The 25,080-nt window shown below is 37.0% G+C and overlaps 2 protein-coding genes across 2 annotated transcripts in view; one reads left to right on the forward strand and one right to left on the reverse strand.

The window, feature by feature from the left end:
* Positions 1–25,080, reverse strand: part of LOC139127661 (ankyrin-1-like) — a gene marked incomplete at its 5' end in the record, with an annotated part of 171,098 nt that overhangs the window by 30,114 nt on the left and 115,904 nt on the right. Inside the window, one exon of the mRNA XM_070693574.1 lies at positions 1,513–1,611. Coding sequence (XP_070549675.1) covers positions 1,513–1,611 — 99 coding nt within the window. The remainder of the gene's footprint in view (positions 1–1,512; positions 1,612–25,080) is intronic.
* LOC139127635 (uncharacterized) lies at positions 12,765–14,770 on the forward strand. Its single transcript, XM_070693549.1, has 2 exons — positions 12,765–14,326; positions 14,551–14,770. The coding sequence occupies exons 1-2, from the start codon at positions 12,778–12,780 to the stop codon at positions 14,748–14,750; spliced, it is 1,749 nt and encodes a 582-aa protein (XP_070549650.1). The 5' UTR covers positions 12,765–12,777; the 3' UTR covers positions 14,751–14,770.

Genomic DNA, 25,080 nt, shown 5'->3' on the forward strand with positions numbered 1-25,080 from the left:
AATTCAGAAGTAGTTGTTTCAAAGATTTTTCCTTAATGCTCTATCTTTAATCTGAGGAGACATGAATTCGGACTGATCCCCACCCTCAGGTGCACATGTACTTCTGTGACACAATTTGTCAGGAACTCTTGAAATGCGAGGCTTACAATTGCTGCTGGATCTGAGCAAAAACTTTTCTTCTGAAGCGATTCACAAAATGCACTGAGTATTTCCAGTGCATCTTTGAGGATATGCCGTAGCCAAGAATTTGTAATTACCAGCCTGCTTAAGCAACCCTGCTGTCTTCACATTGTTGGAAGACAAAATCTGAGAGCAAGTTAACAATCCATTTACACAAGTGATCACTGATGCTACTGATCTGTGAAATGAAAGCTACCTTGTATGGAACATTAGTTTCACAGTTACGGTTCTGTCGTCCTGTAACACTTCCCTGATGCTCTTTAAAGTTTTCGCAAGTTCTTTGGTAAATAGTGGAAAAATTTGAAAATTGCATTCATGATTTCTTGAAACTTTATTAGTTGATATCTAACATTTTAGGGATGCCAAAATCTGGTAAGGATGGTAAAGAATATGGCCAAGTTGTTGATCCAAATTCTACTTAGGTGGAATGGAGAATTGTGAAACCGTTGATGGTCTCCAACAAAGATATGAGTCTTGACCTGAGTTATAGGTGTTTTGGTAACTGACAGTGATGTATACCCAAATGTGTGTACATTAGTAGTTATTTATTTGAGAAGGCCATATACTGTTGATTGTTAAAGGGGATCCTCGCAATACAATTAAGTTAAAACAAGTTCAAGAAACTTATTGAGAACATCATCTGTTAGCAGACTTTTGCAAATAAATATAGAGGGACCACCTATTTCTGATTTCAGTTTCCAAGAGTCATTTGCCATATGCACCCACTAAAAAGAGAGACGAAATCTGAGCACACTGTGTGGGGTGAGCAAAGGGGAAACTTTTAACACAATGCAATCTGACCTTGATTTGTTCAAGCAAGGCCTCAATGCTCTGCAACAAACTTTGAAAGTAACAGAAGTTGACTCTGATTTATTGTGAGACAGTAAGCTGCATGTGCCAATGTACCTGTGGCGTGTACCATTGACAGTACTTATATACTATTAAATGCCTGAACTAAATGTGCGCATGACACTAGTACTTACCTACTGAGTGTACCATTGACAGTTCCTGTTGTTGACTATTTTATAGTGTTAGCAGTGGTTTGTTTAAGTTACACAACTGATTGGTTTAAGTAATAAAGTTACTACCAAGTGTTACTCTTTATGTCATGTCTTTCCTTTATTCAATTTTCAATTTGATTTGTGTGGCTAACAAACTTTGGCTGTGGATAAAAATTTCAGGACTAAATTTGCCACACCAATGGAGTCTGGCTAACAAGAAAAAATCCTAGCGTAAGGTTATCCCAATTAGTTTTAAAAAATACATGCTAAATTGGCAAACAATGGAAGTGCACCATTATTGCTTTCTGCTTAAGGAGACAGTTACACTTACCTGTGAGAGAGCTTCTATGTTAGCCTTAGCACCAATGAGAATCTCTACAACATCTTTATGGCTATATGTAGCAGCATAGTGCAATGGAGTAAAACCAAGCTGAAGAATGAATTAAAGATATAAATAATATATATCCTTTGAAAAGATCACTGGCATTATAAGTAGGTGTGGCAAACAAAGAATTCACAAATAAATTATATAGCATAGGACTATATAGGAGTCTTTTTGAACTCTTTATAGAATATAATCTTACTTGAGTAGGCACAATCCCCTTGTGCAATGAATGATATTCATAGTCAGGATACTCTTGTTCTCATATATGGTCATATTACTTAGTTTTGCTTGTATTGCACTTTGCAAGAAGCAAGTACTTTTAGACAATTTTTTCCATTATCAGATTGAACCATCCCACTTCTGTTTTCACCTTAGTGGTGGGTGGGAAGCTGACAGTATATGTTGAATTTTCATAGCAAAGTCAGTTTATATACATTGGTTGTTGATAATCTATGCTTGTATGAATGATGATAAAATGTAGTTCAGGTATGGTTATATTGTGACCTTTCCATCAAGGTTATTCATTATCAATGTTAAATGGGACTTTGCTTTCAAAATTATATTATCAGAGCCAAACAAAAGTACCCTACACATGCATCATTTCTTGTGTTGTATTGTGTAGATTTAGTTATTTTGATACGATGAAATATGAACATGCAAAAATAAACTTCGGATTTTGGTTGTTCTAGTAACATTTACAAGGTTTGACCCCTTATTAATGCCATGTTATCTTTATAATTAAACTTTTGAAAAACAAGTCATTGACAATGACATAGTCCCCACTTGTAATAGGAGTATTAGTCTTGAGGGGGCAGGGAAATGAGGTCATTAAGAAGTATCACTAAAGTGTATATGTTCAGATCTATGGACACATAGGTCTATGTCATTGTTCCCAATTTGAAACAAGAGGCATGTCTAAGTTATGGTTCTAAATCGGGAAAAAAGATCAAACCTCTAGCTGTATTGGCCAGCCAAGAAATACATATGTGCATAATAAATGAGGTACAAGATGTGACATCTTAAGGTCTATTATCCTATCTAAATTGAAGCGTAAAGAACTTGTGGTTACTGAGTTATGCATATATATGCATATTCAAGGTCATAGGTCATCAAGGTCACGTGACATTTTGAAAAAAAACATTGTATTGCTAATAAATCCATATATGCCAAAATTCAGACCTCTAGCTCTATTGGCTTGCCCACAATTATATATGGGCATAATTAACGAGGTAAAGCATGTGTTGTCATAAGGTCTCCCATCCTACTAAATATAAAGGACATAGCACTTGTGGTTACTTATTTATTGACATAATCGTGTATTTTAGGTAAAAGGTTATCGAGGTCACATGACATTTTGTCAAAAAATTTCTATCCTATAGTCTATCCCTATATACTAAAAATCATACATTTACCTCTATTGGCTTGCTCAAAATTAGATATGCACATAATTAATGAGGTACAATATGTGGCGTCATAAGGTGTCCCATCATGCCATATATGAAGAGTGTAGCACTTGTGGTTACTGAGTTATGGACAAATATGTATATTTGAGGTCAAAGGTCACCAAGGTCAAGTGACATTTTGTCAAAAAAATTGTATTGCTAAGTTATCCCTATATACCAAAAATCAGACCTCTAGCTCTATTCGCTCACTCAAAATTAGATATGTGCATAATTAATGAGGTACAATATGTGGCGTCATAAGGTGTCCCATCATACCAAATATGAAGGGTGTAGCACTTGTGGTTACTGAGTTTTGGACAAATATGTATATTTGAGGTCAAAGGTCATTGAGGTCACATTAAATTTTTTCAAAATAATTGTATTGCTAAGTTATCCCTAGATACCAAAAATCAGACATCCAGCTCTATTGGCTCGCTCAAACTTAGATATGCACATAATTAATGAGGTACAATATGTGGCGTCATAAGGTGTCCCATCATACCAAATATGAAGAGTGTAGCACTTGTGGTTACTGAGTTATGCACAAATATGTATATTTGAGGTCAAAGGTCATTGAGATCACTTGACATTTTGTCAAAAAAATTGTATTGCTAAATTATCCCTACATACCAAAAATCAGACCTCTGGCTCTATTGGCTCGCTCAAAATTAGATATGCACATAATTAATGAGGTACAATATGTGGTGTCATAAGGTGTCCCATCATACCAAATATGAAGGGTGTAGCATTAGTGATTACTGAGTTGTGGACAAATGTGTATATTTGAGGTTAAAGGTCACCAAGGTCACTCGACATTTTGTCAAAAAAATTGTATTGCTAAGTTATTCCTATATACCAAAAATCAGACCTCCAGCTCTATTGGCTCGCTCAAAATTAGATATGCACATAATAAATGAGGTACAAAATGTGGCGTCATAGGGTGTCCCATCATACCATATATGAAAGGTAAACCACTTGTGGTTACTGAGTTATGCACAAATATGTATATTCGAGGTCAAAGGTCACCGAGGACACATGACATTTTTTCAAAGTGTCTGAGATATCTGCGTGAATGGATGGACTCACGTGGATGGACTCACGGACTGACATGACCCAATCTATGAGCCCCCTGGACTTTATCTGTCGGGACTAAAAACTGTGTCACTGCATCCTTTTTGCAATATGAATACAATATGAGAAACTAAATTTTTATTTTTCTTGGCCTTATACATGGGAGTCTATGGACTGCCTTATACATGGGAGTCTATGGACTTCCTTATACATGGGAGTCTATGGACTGCCTTATACATGGGAGTCTATGGACTGCCTTATATATGGGAGTCTATGGTCTGCCTTATACATGGGAGTCTATGGTCTGCCTTATACATGGGAGTCTATGGTCTGCCTTATACATGGGAGTCTATGGAGGTGAAAACTAAAAAGTCCTCTACCACGGCCAAATTTGATCGCATTGTGAAACAAATCGACGTGCATCTGTATGAGGTATGGTACTATCCTTGTACCAAGTTTGAACGAAATCGCTCGACCAGGCGTCTCTGAGATATCTGCGTGAACGGACGGACGCACGGATGGACGGACGGAGGGACGGACGGACGGATGCACGGACATGACCAAACCTATAAGTCCCCCCGGACGGTGTCCGTGGGGACTAAAAAGTCATCACAACAAACCTCTTTGGTGGTTAAGAAAAATCACACACACACGCAAAAACTCAGTTTATTTAATGATACCGGGTACATACTATGACTAATATACATTTATACCTTAGTTGATGACAACTCCCAAAATCAGACCCACTAGCCAATACATTATGACAATGAAAGTTTTACTTAATCATGTGGGTATTTCTCCCAGCATGCTTGGAGGAAGTAGCCAATAGTGTGACACAGTCAGGTACCAGAGGCTTTCTATTGCCTGATTATAATGTTTATAATTTAATATAAAATCATCAAACACACTTTTTGTGCAAAAAATAATGAAGAAGGCTTCTCTTGCATAACTATAAACCTATGTAAATATCCGGCATAAGTATAACCTTATATAAAGCTATTACAGCCGAATTATTTCTTTGGTTATTGGCAGATTGTCATATTAGGTTGTCCACATTGTTAAGGGTTTATAGATAACAGTAATACCTATATTAGCATGAACATTTACTGAATTCAAGAAAATCACTGACTGGCTAATGGAAATGGTCAGATCACATCAGTCATTGGTGGGTCATGTATTGACTTTGTGCAGACCTGGATATGGTAAGAAACTGCATGATCACTGTTATTTGCTGGTAATAATAGTTATGACAACAGGCCATGTTGGAGTCAGCAGTTAATTGTCATGTTGCTTGCTATATATTATTGTACATATCCAATTTCAGCAATCATGATAGTACAAATACTGAGTGATTCCAATGGCATCTTGCCATGACAGAGTATTTCCAATATCCACTGAGTGACACGCACTTCTTGTATCCACAGTTTGAAAGCTGCATACTAATTGTCTCCGAATATACATTAACATTTTGCAACCTTACAGATATATGATACAGCTATGAAAAATTCAGTAAATTAACTTTACCAAAACACCTTAGCAGTACATTGAACATGTACCTTTAACTATTTGCACAACACTATACTGCTACAACAAGTTGCATTGTGTGAAAGTGTTAATCAACACGCTATCAATGCAGGAGTGTCCAATGCATAATTAAATTTAATTAAGCATTGGTAGAATCATCTGAGTCTTTTCATTTCTCATGTGTTGTATATGATATATTATCTTGTAACCAAGATTGTCTGTTGATTGACATTCTGTATTCCTACAAATTGATCAGGGTATGTATTTTCTTGATCTTTATTTCAATTAGCTAGGCATGTAATTTTATCATTTAAATACTTTATATCACACTAATTATCAATGAAAATACTTTCATATATGTGTGCTAATACGGATAGTTTTCAATCAGATTCGAACCCACAACATACGTCATCAGTCGCCTAGCTGAGAGGCCACAGACAGAACCACTCGGCTAAATCTCCACTCCCAAAAAAGAGTGGTTCAATAGCCGGCTAAGTTGTTATATTTTTCTGACTGAGATCGCTCATCACGTTGTAGAGTTCGTGAAGCACTCACGCACGCATGCTCACTATCATACATTGCACATACACACTTTATCGAAGCGAAGAAACGAATTTCATCGCTTTAACTGGGCGAACGATAACTTTGGGGAGAATTCTGTCCACCAGCAGTGTTACCAACCCTGGGTAGAAAATACGGATAGTTTTCAATCGGATTCGAACCCACAACATACAAGTGTCACATATTTTCCTGGTTTACTTATTATAAACAATCACTCTTCAATGGATCAGACTTAATTGTCTGAGTATTACCGTGATATTGGTTGTCCTCATTACAGTCTACTATTCTGGCACTCTATTGGTATCGTTGCATTGTATAAAATCAGGGAAAGTATGTGTATGTAGTCAATCTTTCTTTAAGAAAGCCATACAGAGAACAAATCTGACAGTGATCAGACAGCCATGATTCAAGTTTTCAAACATATTCACATGGCTGAGCAATTTTACTAAACTTATAGTTTATACTATATGTATAATGATTCATGATCAAAATTTTATTCTTTTAAACAACAATCTTTTAGAGCATTAAATTATAGCATTAAAAGAAAAAGAAAGCAAAAAGCTGCCAGAGTCTCACCCTAATAGGTTGCAACAGTGTTATACTGACCATAAGGCCCAAGACTTGTATACATTTCTAACTCCTGACTCAGCAAGGCAGATGTCCAATGAAAAAAATACAACTATTCTATATAAGAAAAAATGTTATACTAGGGAATAACTGGTTTATCATGCAGTCAGGCAAGAATGTTAAATGTGCATTAAATGATGGTACACAAGATCAATGTGTTACAAAACTACAATGCCACTGTGAACTCACAAAAATGCATGTCTCTCCCATGTATCTTACACTGCATGAAAACGCAATAATACAGATAAATTCACAATAATGAGTTTACTGTATTATACAATAATACACGAGAATTCACATGAATCCACACAAATACAGGCTTGCTGAATACAAGCAATGGATTATTGACTGTATTCATCTATAGATGCACTCTTCAGCTAAAATACAAATCATTATACAAAATTTATTTAATGTCCATGCAAATACAGTAAGTATCTTTGGGTTTTCATGCAGTGTTACTTTACACCATTAGAATAAGGATAGAATTATTCAAGGTCAATAGAGCATTATCCATAAAAATTTCCATGTAATTGTGCTTCAATTTCCTTGGTTTAAAATATTGTACTATATTAACAAGTGCCAAGTGCCAATGCACACCAGCGCATTTGTATTTTTTTAGTCTGCAGACATTACAGAAGCAAATTGATGTCACCTGCACTTTCAAGTATTCTTAGTAGACTGCTATTTACTACTAGTCTGTTTACTTCTCTTCAAAAGTTCAATGACACAAGGATTGTGACTCTCAACGATACCATGGCAGATTCAATATAAAGTGGATATTTACAAGTCACACAAACTACCCTAAATCATTAAAGCTATTCAAATTTATAGCATCATCTCAGTTAATCAAGTTTATATGTACACGTGTATACATGAGAGGGTTTTCTCTAATTTAAACTTTTGGAGGAATTCAACATCAGATTGAGGTGCAACATAAAAATTGTAAATTTAAGTTTAGTGTATGGGGCTTTTACAATGTACTAGCAACGTTGAAATGTGGGTCAGTCCCTTACCAAACCTGCAGACTTGCCTGGAGGCTGGTGCAGATCTGCACAGCTCAGCTATATAAGATCACTTGCATATGTCTACAAATGGTCTGATTTTATGCATATATAATTAGTTTTGAGCTGCAAATTGCAGCTCATGGGGCATGGTATGCAGATCAATGACATACACATGACAGCTCAAATGCAGCCCGTGACTTTTGACCTGCAGACATACAGCAGCTCATAGCAGACAACTTTCAGCCCATGACTTTTGACCTGCAGACATGCCACAGCTCATTGCAGACAACTTTCAGCCCATGACTTTTGACCTGCAGACATACAGCAGCTCATATTAGACCACTTGAAGACATATAACAGCTCAAAATGGACATTGCTCATTCACCATTATCATACTGCATGTAATGGGTCATATTTTATTTGTACACACAAAAATATATTTATTTCTACCTCATGTCATGCTCACTTCAATGGCTCACAACAATACAACACAAGCAGCTGGAGATCCTCGTCACCCTGTTAGATAAATGTGACACACCTCATCAAAGTTACCATACCAGTGAACTAGCTCACATGTGAGTAAAAAAAGATAACACCTGATGTAGGATGAAGAAACACTCATTTATTACGAAAGGTTACGGGAAAAATTACATTGAATACAACAAAGGAAAAAAGTCTAAAACCTTTATGAAGCTAGCATAATGTTATATCAAAACTAGTACAAACTAGTCCAAGTTTACTGTCATGAACAACTGATGTTGGAGATATTGTGAGATGTTTACCTCAGCATTGTTTGATGAATCAAACTTCTTCTGAGAAATTGTGAAGAGTTAATCTCAGCATTGTAAAATAGATCAAAGTTCTTGTAGTTTATTAAAATATTTCCAGTACTTATCAATTCCAACAAAAGTTATTCTGATGTATAGAATAAATATAGGAAGCTTTGAACAAATACCGGTAGCAGTAATGAAATTGAGATCCTCTATATGGAAAGGACATCAAACTATATATCAAGCAATACACATTTGTTTTGGCATTTAATGAGAAAGAAGATTCGCGAGGGTGTAATTTAAATAGATACAATTCACCCAGATGGACCATGGGAAATAAAAGTGTTACTTTATGTAAAATCACTTCGCAGCAAACATGTTTACAAATTCTGTTTACTCACTCAAACGCTCGCGTTTTTGATACTTTTATAGTGTAAAACTGTGAAGTTTTCCTTCAACGTGAAGCCTTAATACCAGTCACAGATGAACTCTGAAATGATAGAAGAATGAGAAACACAAGTTACTGAAATGTGAAAATATGTGATTTACAGTGCTTAAGTGCAGACAAAAGGTTCACGTAGCTTTTAAAATCCAGTGAGAATTTACATTAGCGAACTTATCAATAAGCCATTTAAGGCCTGTCGATGAAAAAGAAAGTGAAGCAAGGCTGCAGGCTGGCAAAAACTGAACCATATTACCGGTACACAGTGTTTCATCTAGGATACTACACCAGGGTGGGGGGATTGGTCCCCTTCCACTGGAATTTTCGAGGGGATTTTAAAATTTTGGGGAACTTAACTTGTAACTTGTACGGGTTTATTTGCCCCGAAAAATAAGTTTGTCTGTTCACTGAATTCAAAAACAGGACCCATTGTGTGGGCCATTGACACCACAGTTTGCTTGTGACTTTCATTGCATGCCGTCTGCACTGAACACGTTTCTGTGACAATAAAGTCCGATTGTTCGTGTCGATTTTGCTATCAGAATTATTTTCAGAGTGTTATGGACATCCATACAATGCATAAAAACTTCAGTTTGTCTCCTTTTCTCAATCGTACAGAGATAATCAATCTGATTAAAATCAGATAATGTGACACAGAAACCGTATCGGGCTAGGGCAATGAACTTTGTGAACGTACACGTAACTCTCAACTGGCAGGCTTTCATATGCAAAATCAGCGTACGGAAAATATTTACGCGTGGTATATTGTTTCAACAGCATTTTCATGAAGCAGATCAAAAGCCTAGATGAAACACTGATTACATGGTGATCGAAAATCGGCAATTTTATTGATGACAATTGTGTTGGATTGACTGTGTATATTATTTCAGCACCCTGTCTTCTTGAACCGTATCTACAATCGCAAATCGGCAGTTTTACTGATGCCTGGCTTGAACTTTGAAGCAACTAGATATCCTCGATATACCGAATGTAATCTTCAGAAAAGTCTGTACAAATAAAAAACGCATATGAAGGAGATATGTCAAAGTAACTTACCTATACTAGTATCATTGGGATCGGTATGCGGTTTGCAATGCCGTTTGCAATTGCAGGCAATATATCCATGGTTTGACGTCATTTCTCCTGACGGCGAGACCTATTGGTACGTTGAATATGTCGTCAAGTATACTCGTTCAATTTGCTACCATTTTATCAAAGTTTGGATACCGTTTTCGGCGAAATTTCATCCAAAGTTTAGCAAAGAAACATGACAGAGTAACCCTGAAGCTAATTCAATACGTGTAGATTAACGGTCGATGTGTCTTGCCGCTAACACTTTGACCTGCGTGACCTAGGTCATTTAGCGAATCTGACCAATCGCGGACAACTTTTCACATGATAAATGACGTCATCATGCGTGATGCAGCCTAACCAACAACAACATGCAACGACAACGTACACGTTTTTCTCAAGGGTCTATGATTTGATGTTCGGACCTGTGGGGAGTAGCAAAAGTAGCGGTGCTCGGATCTACAAATATCAAAGGTAAAACGGATGAACAATGATTCTGAGGAAGACATGTTGATAATTATAAGGCAACTTCTCATTGATGCACAGGGCTTTCCCGGCGTTTTTATATGTGTGCCCATAGGATTACGCTGATGGACTATACATGTACACGTACACGCGTACTCGATCAATTTTCTGAGCCGAGATCGCAAAACGGACGCACGCAAATTTTAATTTGAAAATGGACTGAACTCATTAAATACCTGACCGTCCTTATAACTTCACTCTACTAGAAACGAAAACTCAACTACGGTGGTGCCTATTATATATACCTTGACTGGCTCATGTTTTGCTGCCAGTGAACTGTTTCGAGCTGCCATAGAGCTGTGACAATTGTAGTGTCAACAAAGTTTTACTTCGAACGATTTTGAGCTGCATAACGGCTGTTGACCGATCGGCCAAGAGCTGCACAAGTCTGCATTTCGTCTTCCAGAGACACTCGAATCTGCAGCAGACAAATGACAGCTCCAAACGCTCTGTGCAGATCTGCATTAAAGCTGGTTTGAGCTGTCACAGCTCTGAAACCGATCTGCTGCAGATAAATGAAGATCTGCACGTTTCCTACGGGGTATCAAACAAATCATATACAAAAATTTATTTAATGTTAATTTTAGTGTCAGTGCCTGTCTTACTTTAATAATGATACAAGATGTGTGGTGAAGCGATTCGGGAAACCGTACTGGCCATATTTATTCACTTGAAGCAGCAAAATCACCGCATAAAACAATAAGTACCAATCATATAACTGCATGAGAAAGTCAGTGACTGGCTAATACAAGTAGGTCAAATCACATCATCCATTGACTGGTCATCAAATGACTTCGTGGAGATTTGGAAATAGGAACAAACTGTGTAATTACAGTAATCAACTGGTCATTGGGTAATCAGAACAGGTGATGTGTAAGTCGGTTGTCGACACATCACATGCTGCATGTATCCATTATTGTACATGATAAATTTGAACAATTACGAATGATTCCAAAGGCAAATCAGTCATGTTGCCATGACAGAGAATTTTGAATATCCAATAAATGATAATACACACACCTGCCTTGCACCCTCAGTCTGAAGACTGGATACTTCACTGTCTCTGAACCTACACTAAAAATAATGTAAACTTACAGACGTATAGTACAGCTACGGAAAATTCAGTAAGGCCAAAAGAAAGTTTACATAGTGAGCAGAGTAGAGTAGAGCAGAACTGTGATCTCTAGCGAATAACTTTTTGTTTTAGTTCAAATTCTGTTTCAAAGGACGCCTTTGCCAATTGCTTTGCAATTAAATAGGTTCTGTGAATGATTCTTCAGAAATTATATGAAAATCTCTCAAACATTAACAAGCAATGGATTTTTTTAAGAAACTCTAAGAAAATATGGTTTATAACTTTGCCTACACTTTTATTTGTATATGTCAATATGGTAACCTGAAATGTATACACAGCTATGACAATATTTTTACTTTTAATACACACTGAGATATAGTATGGCCTGTTTTGTACCAATCTCTACAATACTTTACATAACTCTCGTAGCTACCTCCTGCTTCGGTGTCAGGCTGTCTATCACCATTTTCGTCAATGGAATTGAGCGTTTTGCAATTTTTTTTCCATTTTATCATGGTTGCTGGGGAGAGAGTAACTGTGATTTCATGAAGTCGTACTGACGTCAACGTAGGGCTGTTTACTTCCATTGAAACATTTCTGGATGAATGACACAATCATTCAGTCGAGTTCAAAAGGCTATTTTGAGACGCTCTGCCTACAATATGAATAAGCAATAGATGTGCTCTCTCATCTTGCCGATTTTTGAAGCAATAGTCTTTTGGACAGTATATATAGCATGTTGATTCTAGTCAGACTTCAAAACCTGCGGTTACTCACACCTCATAGTCCATGGGCCGACCAGATCTATCGTTTCAAAAATGGAACTAAATCGAATTTGGAGGTTATAAACAATTGAAATGACAAATACTTGCCCAAAAGATATAGAAAACAAATTTTTCAACCTCCTTTGCCTGAGTGGGGCGTAGAATTAAACCAAAAAGTCCCATAAAACGAAGTAGATGCAAATAGGGGTAAAAGGTCATTAGTTTGTTTGTCGGGAGCAACAAACGTTCTCATTGGTGGCTGCGATGACATTTCAATCGCGTGATCCAATCAACAATGCGTTATATAGACGTACAAGATGGCCGCCCTTGCCAATATGCAGTGTGTATGCCACGTCGCGAAGACGAAAGAAAATGAGCCTGTTTATTCCTTCACGGATAAATCATGGGCTAAATTACTTCAATGTACTGAAGTATGGAAGGATTCTGATGGTTTGGAGCAGGAAATAGCACTGCAGGTAAGCGCTGAATGCCGAGATCGGGCGGGCTTCCATCGTGTATGCTATCAGCGTTTTACAGATAAACACCGGCTTACTCAGGCACAGAAACGCAAAGAGAAAGGTACTGTGCGGAAAACGCTGTTAACAAGCAAATCAAATGAGCCGACGGAAGTTGATAATGACGGTCAATACCAAGTTTCTCCTAAAAAGCGACACCTGCGGTCCAATCCTACTTCCACCGCCATTTCGGCAGCAAAACGCCGAAGTATACACGTATTACCACCGATATGCATCTTGTGCAGACGTCGGAAACAAAGACGGGACCCGATAACAAAAAAGAGGTCAAATGAAAGACTTACTTCCTGTGAAACCGATGGACGTACATTGATTAAAGCTGCGGAACATAGGAAAGACGAGAAACTGTTGATTCAACTGCGAGGTCAAGACTTAGTCAGTATAGAAGTTAAGTATCACCAATCATGTTACCTAAGTTACACAAGATGTGTAACTTACACATATCAGAAAAAAGCAGAGGAAGACAGCGGTATCATGTATGCCCCATCCTTTAAGAAATTTTGTGATGAAGTTGTACAGAAGAGAATCATTGAAGGCAGAGAGTGCATCGCAATGGATGTGATGAGAAATATCTTTATTAAAATGATCAATGATGAAGAAGACATAGATGCATCTACATACAAAAACTCGTCACTAAAAAAAAGACTGCAAACAAGGTTTGGTGACAAACTAGTGTTTATTCGACCTAAGTATCGCCAATGCGAAATACTGATGGCTAACCGAGGAGATTCTGCTGCAGATTATCATATCTTGAATATAACCAATACAGATTCTGAAAGTGAAGAGAGTGAAAATGAAATGGAATCACAGTCGATGACAACAAGCTATGATAACAGCCAAGATGAAAGGCTTGAGATGATTCACACTGCAATGAATATTCACAGTATTCTTGAAGAAACTGAAGGCGTTAATAACTGGCCTCCAAGGGCAGAAGACCTGTCAATTCAACAAAGTAGAAGTATTGTGCCAACAAAGCTGTTCAATTTCCTAGCTTGGTGTACTGGCACATCACAGGACTTTCTTACAAGTGAACGCGTGGATGTCCCGTCAGCTGTAGAAAACAGATTGTTATCAGTTTGCCAGGACTTAATCTTCTTGTCATCTCGAGGACGGAAAGTCACCCCAAAACACTTGTCTCTCGGTATGGCAGTGCGTCATTTGACAGGGTCTTCATCTTTGATAGGATTGCTGAATGGTTTGGGCCATTGTGTTTCACATTCATCGGTTTTAGAGCATGACACAGCACTAGCTCAACAACTTCACAGTGATGGTTTGCCACCTGGATTTTGTCAAGAAGTGTTTACCACCTTAGTTTGGGACAATAATGATTTTGGTGAAGAAACTCTAAGTGGTAAGTAGACTCAGATACACATACTGTGATTAGCTTTCCATGTTACAGCTTATGATTTACATCAAGACGCCATGAAAACTTAATTTTTTAAAGCCTTTGTGTTAAACATTTTGCTGTGATTTTACATTTTTTCAGTTTTAATACAAGGAGGTAATTTCACATTTTAACAGCTGACAACCTTTTATTTTCTTACGAGGTTTATTTCAATTATGATAATATTGTAGGAAAAGGTACAACTCACAACACCAATGGAATCATAATTCAAAGGAACACTGGAGATGAAGCTAGTACAGCTGACAACCTTTCAACTGCAGTTGCCATTACAAAGTCAAAGCAAAGGACACTTACTGCTCCACCAAGCAACATTATTGAGTACCATGGTCGACCTCGCCATGGCCCTGCACCGTCAGGTTGTACATTGTGAAATACAATAATCATCACAGTCACCACTTATCATGATGTCATGGTCTCATGTTACGGTTGTAAGTATTGTAAGCGCACACTCATGAAATGTTGCCATATTATCGCAGCATTTGCACAAAGCCTTACTTGCCCTTCCCTTTCATCCTAAATTTCAATCATTGTTGCATTTTCTCAGTTTAAACAATATGTAAACAATCAAACCAATTACTGTTCATACATAGTCTCGTTAACCCCAATATAACGGTGTCCCTTTAACTGTTGAACCCTTATATTTATTTCCTTGTTGGTTAATGTTTTAATTACATTTTATGAAAGTTGTTGTATTGCTAATTTAATCGACATTTTCTTATTGTACTATTACCATGAAATACTGTTGTTATTATTATTATTATTATTGTTATTATTGGAATATCAAGTTCAATACAATAATTTATTTTTTCATGTTACCTAAAGGTTCAGATGCTGATTGCATGTTTCAAAATCAGGATAGAGTGATTGATGTACCACTTACTAAAGACTTGGCATTTTGGATGTGCAAAACTGTGCAGGTACCGTATGTATTGACATATCATCAATTACTTAAATGTGGCATGATTTTTATTTTTATTTATATATTTTCTTTCTTCTTTTAACATTTGCACTTTGATTTTTTCATGTTTGCATCATTAGGTCGAGGAAGGAAATGTGACTTTGCCGGCATGGACTTGATTCAATCAGCAACTCTCAGGCAATATCATACAGCCTGTCAGCAAAATTGGCTACCTACCAGTGATAGATGCCAGTCCAACAGAGAAGTCCACAATAAACACAGTACTGAGTACAAGTGTTGACATCGCTAATAAACTCCGTCTGCAAAGTGTGGTACTTAATATGGATCTGGCAATTTATTCAAAGGCACAGGAAATCCGATGGCAGAATGAAGAGTACACAAAACGCCTAATGTTATGTTATGTTATATGTTATGTTATATTTATTTATTAAAGTGTCATGTGTGGTCTTAAACAGCTTGGTTGCCACACCCAGCCCCAAGGGCTTACAAGACACTAAAACAGTAAATAAAGTACATAGATATGAATAGCTCGAAATGTAATTTAAGTATAAGAAGCTTCTTGTCTCATTGAAAATGCATGATAGACATAGGATGCCAATTGGGATGGCATGTCGCTCATTAGAAATTTGAGTTTCTGATGTACATCAAATGAATCAAATACAGAGCACAAGTTTCTGGCTTTAGAGAACAATTGTTTCCTAATTACATTGTAAAGTTCTTCTACATTTGGACAAAAATCACATTGTCTTTCCTCTTTAGGCACATTCGTGTAACGCCCAGTTTCAATTTTCAGAGGTAAGATACCAACTCTCAATTGTGCTAAAAGTGATCTTTTGATCTAGAAATGGGAAATTGTAAATATTTTTCCATTCCATATTCCTTCTTAAACATCAAATATGTACGCAATTTGGGCTTTTCACTCAGTTGGGATGTCCAGTTACTAATATACAACGTCTTTAATGCATCTTTCATGACAGGAATACTACAAACCTCTAAATTACCAAATTTCTCCTGCAAACCAATTTCTGAAAATAAATCAAACATATCTTTAGCCCAGTTTTTATATTTTAAACTGATATCCCAAGTAAAAACTTGCTTAATCATTCTGTTATCAGGCATAACTACTAATCTATTCCAGAGTCTTACCATGTTCAATTTATTTCTTAATAGACAAGGGTCCCAACCCATATCTCCATTTATACCAAGTATAGGGGCAAATTTGTGGACTCCAAGAAAATATCTAATCGCTCTGTTTTGAATTGACTCACATTTTGAAGAGAAACGGTAGCCCCAAATTGCAGAACAGTAGTCTAAAATTGGAGTAATACAAGAATGAAATAGAGTTGTAAAAGTGTTATATCTAAAATCCTTAAACATGTGTATCTTAGAAATAACTGATCCCAAAGCTCTACCTGCAGCACTTGCTAGGGTTTCAGCAGTCACTTCAAAATTTAAGAACTGATCCAAAACTAAACCCAAATATTTATACTGAGAAACTACGTCAAGATTTGTACCACCAAATTGAAAAATAAAGTCTGTTTTCATTTGTCCCATATTTCGAAAATGAACAATTTGTGTTTTGGACTTGTTCATCATCATACGCCACCTTTTGCACCAATCTTGTAGATGGTCAATCATCTTTTGTAAATTTGTCTCATTTTCAGCAAGCAAAACAATATCATCGCATACAACATAATATTAATTAATGAGGTACCAACTGGGATACCTAAAGCTAAATCATTAATCTCAATTGCTAAATCATTGATAAAAATAGAAAAAAGTGTTGGGGAAAGTACATCACCTTGTCTGACTCCATAAGTTGTTGCAAACCAAGACGTAAGGTTTCCGTTTACATTAATACATGATAAAGAGTTACAATACATACTTTTAATAGACTCATAGAACCTCCCATTAATATGTTTTTGCAACAATTTGTAGAACAGTAAGTCCCTGTCAACCCAATCGAAAGCCTTTTTCATGTCAACAAAACAGAAAAAGTTGGTAAATTTTGAGCTTTTCTATTTCGTATAATAGATGTAAGTACATAAATATGGTCAAGACAAGTTCTTGTTTTTCTGAAACCATTCTGTTCGTCAACTATTATTTTTTCTAAATCAAGGTATTTCGTTAATCTATTATTTAAAATACCAGAGTAAAGCTTACTAATATTAGACAATAAACTAATCCCCCTGTAATTTAACGGGACACGTGGGTCAGACAGAGAACTTTTTGGGATGGGTTTGATTACTGCCTTTCCCCACTGTGAGGGCACTCTACCAGAAGTAAAACAAAGTTGGAAAAGGTTATGAAGAATCTTAATCGCATGATCATTCTTTAAGATCTCGTATGGGATTTTATCTGGACCAACTGCCTTGTTGCATTTAGAGCGATAACAACATAGACAACTTCTTGTAAAGAAATATCACTATTCAGATACACATTAAGACTTGCATTATTTGCTAGATACATTTGTTCACACTGAGTTTTAGCACCGATGATTTTTGTATAAAAAGAATCATCGAAAGTCGATTCATTCTCGATATCAGATAAATTATACAATCCCTCAAAATCACTTTTCCATTTATGTAAAACAAATTAATATCATTAACTATCATACCATTGTCACCATAAACTTCAGAAGGAATGTCCTTCTTACACCTAGGTCCTAACTTATTAATTTGGTTCCAAAATTCTGTTGGATTTGACGCATTTAAATAATCTATATTAGACATCAACTTACGATGATATTCTCTCTTGGCAGTTCGAAAAGTTTTATCAAACTTTCTTCGTGCTGTCAAAAACTCGTGTTTCAAAACTAAACCAACTCTTCTAGAACAATGACTATTCAGAAATTTACGTTCTTTTTCCCTTAAATCTTTCCAAAGACTGGAAGTTCACTCGACCAGAATGGTTTAGACGTTTTACGTTTTCTAGAACAAGTAGGAAAATCTCGGTAATCAAGTCTCGAGTCCATTTCATGAAAATACACTGACAGAGAGAATCATACAAATTATCAATGACATATTGATTTTGTTGGCTAGCTTGTATAGTATCTACGATTTGAATTATGGCATGCCTACACATATCAGAATCAAGGAAATTAGGTGGGATACTTGAAATATTGTACTTTCTTTGTGTTGCTTCACTAGTGGAACCAGACATATTTGAAGACGCTTTATACATGCAATCCTCGCATGTTGAAAACACAATAGAAAGAATAGAATGATCTGGAGCAGCACGATCACTTAAAGTCCATGCAAATTAAAACAATCAATCAACTGAGATACTTGTAACACTTTGAATTCCTTACAATACTCAATATTGTTGTGCGGTAGAATAAAATAGTCAACTACCGCTTTACCTCTATGAGAAATTGAAGTAAAATTATCATTGGCAGGAGTAATCCTACCATTCACAATACACATTTTGATGTCTTTCAAAAACTCAATAAGGCTTTCTCCATGTTTGTTGATAGTATGGTCTATACAACATCTTTCACCTATATTATCAATATCTGGTACATAATCTAGCAATGAACCAACTCTGCCATTTAGATCACCACAAATAATAACATTATCAACATCGGAATTTATATAGAGCTGACAAATTAAATGACTAAAAAAGAAGTTGAATCTCTACCCCAAGTAGAATTCTCGGGTGACAAATAACAAGTAAACACCAAAAAACTATAATCTGTAAACTTGTTGACAAATTTGAGACCGAGTATACCATCACGACCTTTGTCAATGATGGACACAGAAAATGAATTGAACAACGAGTTCTTTACAAGTACACCGACACCACCAGATGCGCGAATGGCATTCTTATGCACAGCTGGTCTATTGAAACCAAACCAGGTGTGCCCATCGATTTCAATGGTTTCATCTCTTTTCAAGTGAGTCTCGTTCAGACAGAAGATATCCGATTTCTGCATAAAATAATGTTTTCCAGTAGTTCTTTATTCTTTACAGTCCAACCATTAATGTTCCACTGAGAAATTGAAATCAGTGACCCCGGGGGCTGGTTCACTCCTCATCCGTCTTGGTCGCCGTTGGTTTCGCGTTCGCGTCGTTGTTCGGGTTCATCTTTTTTAAATAAACGCCCACTACCAGTAAATCTATACTGATCACCTCCTGGAATATCTTTTAGTATAGCTTTAAAGTTTAATTCGATTAAACGTTCAGCGTGAGATTTCAAAGAGCGAATGTACACTCGAGAGTAAGGACTCTTAGATCTCAAAGCAGTTTTAGCTCGCAATACCCTGACTTTTGAGTCCACGCTATCAAGCTGTACTTTGATAAGACCTAATACTGCGTCTTGGAGAATTTCACATGGCGATGTCATTTCTATCCGCATAGGAAAGCGCTTCAGAGATGCTGGCTTGGAGGATATCATGATAGAGTCTGGTATTTTAGCCCAAGGTTCAGTCAATGGTGTAATGAGCGGACATCATTACAACCGAAGTGTTCGCTGCCATAAACTGGTTGCAGAGGCCATGCACCGTCTCCGCTTTAATGAGTTCCTTGACAGCTTGACTGAAGAGGAACATTTACCAGTGATCGCCAGCCTTCTTGATCTTCGTGACAGCTATCCCCATTCGTTCATTGATGCAGTGAATACAGAAGAAATGAAGCAGTTACAACAGAAATACACAGACCATATAGAGAGGTGCTGTGAAAGCAACGTCAATTATGCTTTCTGGAGTTCGTATTTGAACATGGTACAGCTACTACTCCTATTCATCAGAGGTACACGTGAGGGGGACTGGCATTTACATCTAGCTGCTATACGACAGATGTTACCATGGTACTTTGCCTATGGGAAGGTCAATTATTCACGTTATCTTCAGTCTATCTGCAGGAAATGTTAGCTCTGCCACAAGCACATCCATGTATATGAGAAATTTTGTGAAGGTGAATTTGCTGTACAGCGATCATGTGATCATCCATTTTCAATGACAGCATGTGATCAAGTCATCGAACAGACTTTCAATCGTGAATCCAAGACAAAAGGTGGCCTGGTTGGTTTCACACGAAACAAGGGTGCATTCAACCGATGGATTCTCAGTCATCCAGCACGTTCAGCTATTGCAACAGGTTGCTTCACCCAAGCTGGTAAGACAGACAAGCAGTCAGAAAATAAAGACCTGACACAAGCCAGGATGAAGAGAGATGAATCTGATGTGCAAGAAGTAATGTCAACCTTGCTGTCAGTTGGGTCACCGTTCACCAGTGATAAAGATAGTCAACTAGTTCATCTTACAGCTGGTGCCCTAGCTAGTGAAGAGATCACATCAGATCTTACCAATGCATATTCAAGAGGCGAAGAGGCCTACCTACAGTTTGAGAGTGAGCGTCTTACACAAGGAGTCAAAGATTTGTTTGACAAAATGTCCGTGGTACGAGGGAAGACGTTTGCAGATATATCCAAGAAACCAAAGTCAAAAGTAACCATGAACTGCTTGTTGCTAAAAGAAAATAGAAATCTTCTCCAGAGAATGCTGTTGATTGCACAGGTACGACAACTTGATCTTCATGATGCTCTGACATACCCACTAGGCCCAGTTCCAGCAATGTTGGCCAACTTCGATAAGACAATGACGAAGACAAATAAAGCTGTTCTTGCTCATCATCTGGAGGCAACATTTCCAGAAGCTATTGTTGACCTCAGTTTCAAAGGCAAGACTGCCATTATGTTGATGCTATGGCGATGATTCAAATACAAAGTAAAATACCAGCTACATTTGGAGAATTTGCATCCAGCATATTTTACCAGTTGAGAGCAATCGCCGCTAAGTATGGTGCAACAAGAATTGACTTTGTCATCGATCAATACAGAGAACAGTCCATAAAAGATGCAGAGAGAAAACGTAGGGCAAACACAGGTACCCTTACTGAGATCCGGATCACAAGACCAACTCTAAATATGCCAATGCAGTTCAAAAAGTATCTTGCCTCTGGTAAGAATAAGGAATCTCTCCTGCTCTTTCTGTTTGAATCCTGGAAAGAATATGAATCAGAATGCCTGCAGGGTATCACCATGTATGTTACCAATGGCGAGTTATGCTACAGGTTGCAATCTGCAGACGGTGTTATGGACGTAACCGAGGTACCTGAATTACAGTGTGACCATGAAGAGGCTGACACAAGACTACTACTTCATGCTCAACATGCATCATACATTGGGGAGGCAGACAACATTGTCATTCGCAGTCCTGATACAGATGTCTTGATGTTAGTTGTGAGTTGTGCTCATCAATTACAGGGCCAGCTGTTCCTACATCAAACCAGCAAAAATGGTAAAATCCTCCATGTAAACAAGATATCAGAGTCTTTGGGAGACAAGACTGCCCTGGCTCTCCTTGGCCTTCATGTGTTCTCTGGCTGTGATAGCGTGAGTGCTTTCAAAGGCAAAGGCAAGAAGAAGATGATAAAAATGCTGCTTGGAAGTGATACCTACACTGGTACATTCCATGACCTGGGAATGTCATGGACATTGTCTGATACCCTGATGACACAAATAGAGTCCTTTGTCTGTAATTTGTATGGATAAAGCCGATGCAGTAATGTGAATGAAGCAAGATACAACTGCTTTCGTCTTGGCCTACACAGTGATGGTGCCCTCCCTCCAAACAAAGACAGCCTGAAATTGCATACACAGCGTGCAAACTACCAAACAGCAATCTACAGGCGATGTTTGCAAGCCAAAATGGATGCACAAAGCCCACATGGACATGGATGGATACTGCAACCCTTACGAAAAAGTCCTATAGGACCCAAGTGGGATTGACCGTGGACCAATAGGAGTACCACAGGAACGGTGTAGGACCAGGCTGGTCCTATAGGAATGATGATTTTAAGTCCTATTGGACAATCCCGTTGTAAATGAAATTCCAATAGGAACTTTGTGGGACCATTCTTGTCCTATGGGAACAATTCCTGAATGTCCTACAGGACAATCCTTTTGTAAATGACATTCAAATAGGATTTATTCAATTCTGTCAGAATCATTAGCTTTTGCTATTGCTCTGACAAAATTATTCTTACCATTCTCAGAGAGCAAAATATTTTACAAATTAATTTGCAATTAATCTTTGGATCGGTACTGAAGGAAACATGGTTTGTAAAAATATTGCATTTTGCTATTTCTAGAATTAAATGAAAAAAATATACAAGCAAGCAAAATACATAAATAAGTAAACAAACACTTAAATCAATAAAATAAATCAATAAATAGGCCCAGCAGTCAAGTTTACATGCTGGCTCATGCATACATATGAGTAACACATAGTTACAATATCATTGAGTTTCCACAGACTGAAGACTATTACAACTACCAGCACTTCAAATTCATAAATGAGAATCAATATCACCTCATTATCTTAGCTATAATGTCTGATCAACACATATTTTGTACACCTTTTTAAAGTCCTATTGTCCTATTGGAAAACCTAAGCCCAGAATGCATTTGGGTGGCTGCAGTGCATTATGGGCTAGCATCATCAAAACAAGATGGCCGCTGCAGAACAGACAAAAGGGGTCAGTTGTAGCTCTGAAAAAGGACTGTGTGGCAGCATAACCGGGTGTTTTACAGCTTTTATATCACTGTAGTACAGCAAAGTTAGGTAGGAAAGATTATTATATGTCAGTGTTTTCCTTTTGAAGAATGAATAGTTACGGAAATAGCCAGGTTACAATAGTCCTTTGTCTACTTGCCTGCTCATGATCCAGTGTATACCCATTGTGTGACTTCTAGCTTGTTGACTAGGCATTTCAGTCCACACAAAGAATATAAACAGGAGTGAAGTTTAAAGCCAAGGTAGTAATGTAGTTAGTGATTGGATACATATGGTCAAAATGCATTGATATTTATGTGAGACAAAGGAGCAATGGAACAACGGGGTTGGACCCCCTGTTACATAACAAACAGGAAGTTGATATCTCAACGATTTCTACTCATGTATTGCCATCATGAAACCTTAATTCTTTCTATGCTGATAGAGCTCATTTGGCTTTTGAATTATTAAAATTATGATACTGAAAATTAAATGCTTTGTGTAACTTTTGGATGCATTACATAGCAGCATCAAATTAACCTATCACCTAAAACAAGAGCCAGCCATATAAAGCTACAACTCAAAAATTTCATGAAGGCAGACCTTAATTTCTATGTGGATACCCTTACGAAAGATCAAAATTTGCCACAAGTTTGCATTCCTTATTTGTTACAAACTTGATACAAATTCTGACATCCAAACAAGCACCAATCTTGCTAGTCAGTTATACACACTTTGATTCAAAAATAGGCTAAGTTTGCAGCAAGTATGTGTGGAGAGTGTGATGAACATTGCACCAAGTTTGTACAGAGAATGTATAGGTCATTTTGTTTTTGTTTGTATTGAGTGTGCACCAAGCTGGAGATGTGGGGGGGGGGGGATTCAATATCGTGGGCATGGTATCTGTTGCCTTAGCAACAGCAGACATATACCGGTACTGTTGCCCTGGTTACATTTCAGGGATTTAGATGATTGTAATTCCTGACAGCGTCTTTTTCAAAGTAATGCTCACACATCATGTGGTACATGACATCATCGTGCTGCTACTCCCCATTGTATTGTATACAAATGATAATTTCTAAACTGGCTTATAAATGTACACTCTTTAGATATGTTTACCTTGTGAGCAGCAGATTCTAAAATTCACCTTTGAGTCATGTATCCAGATGTTAGGTTGAACATCTATGAAAAAGTTGAGAGGATATTACTACATCCAACACGCACTCACCCTACGACACATTCAACTATATTACTACACTGTAAAAAGAAAAAACTTCTCACACAATAAATTTTGTTAACTAAAAAACACAATATATTACTGCAGAATAAAACAGTATCTCTACTATAATAAACATACAATCTTTGTACTTTATACATAAAATGAGCTGTAAAATATATTCTTTTTGGCATATATGTACAGTACACTCTAATTCAAATATTCCCTGACAATGGAATTTAGATTGAAAAATGGTAAATTCTGTCTCTTTAAAGAAGATCATACAGATCACAATTTTTTTAATGTGTACCAATAGAAACTGAATGGTGAAAAAATATTAAAGTCTCATAGACAGTTAACTATGAAAAACTTATTCAAAAAATTGTGTAATTTTTGTGACATATATACTTTTGTTGACGAATAAAATTCACTTTAAACATTTCAAAATACCTTTCCGATTGAATGTACATGGAAAACATAAGAGTTTTAACTTAATGTTGTATTATTACATGTTCAAATCAAAACGCAAAATCATCGAAAAACATTGTCCAGAGCTACAAAAATATAATAACTTCATGGGATGACCTTGACTTAACAGTGATATTTGAACAGATACTTAGTGTTCAGTCCAACTTCAAAAAGCAAACAACTAAACACAACCACATTCCACATCACTTGGATGATAGATAAGTTCCGCCGAGTCCAAAATATTGTTTCCACCGTAAGATACTGACAACTGTGACGAAAATAACTCTGCCATGTCCGATTTGTCCAATGCACAGCATGCAGTGGAGTTTCTATCATAAGAACCAATGCAATGATCGATAGGGACAGTCTCACTTCTTGTCATCATGATGTTCTCAATGAACAGTGGTTGGTTTGAAATGGTCCTCTGTGGCATGGAAAGTGTCAAAGCAGCAAACTCTAGCTTGAAACTTAACTGAAATCCCGCGGAATTGTCCAAGGTCATTTGAGTGTATAACGGACATCATGATTTTCCACTGAATGTG

The sequence above is a fragment of the Ptychodera flava genome, unplaced genomic scaffold, assembly GCF_041260155.1.
Source record: "Ptychodera flava strain L36383 unplaced genomic scaffold, AS_Pfla_20210202 Scaffold_34__1_contigs__length_2629520_pilon, whole genome shotgun sequence".
NCBI lineage: Eukaryota > Metazoa > Hemichordata > Enteropneusta > Ptychoderidae > Ptychodera > Ptychodera flava.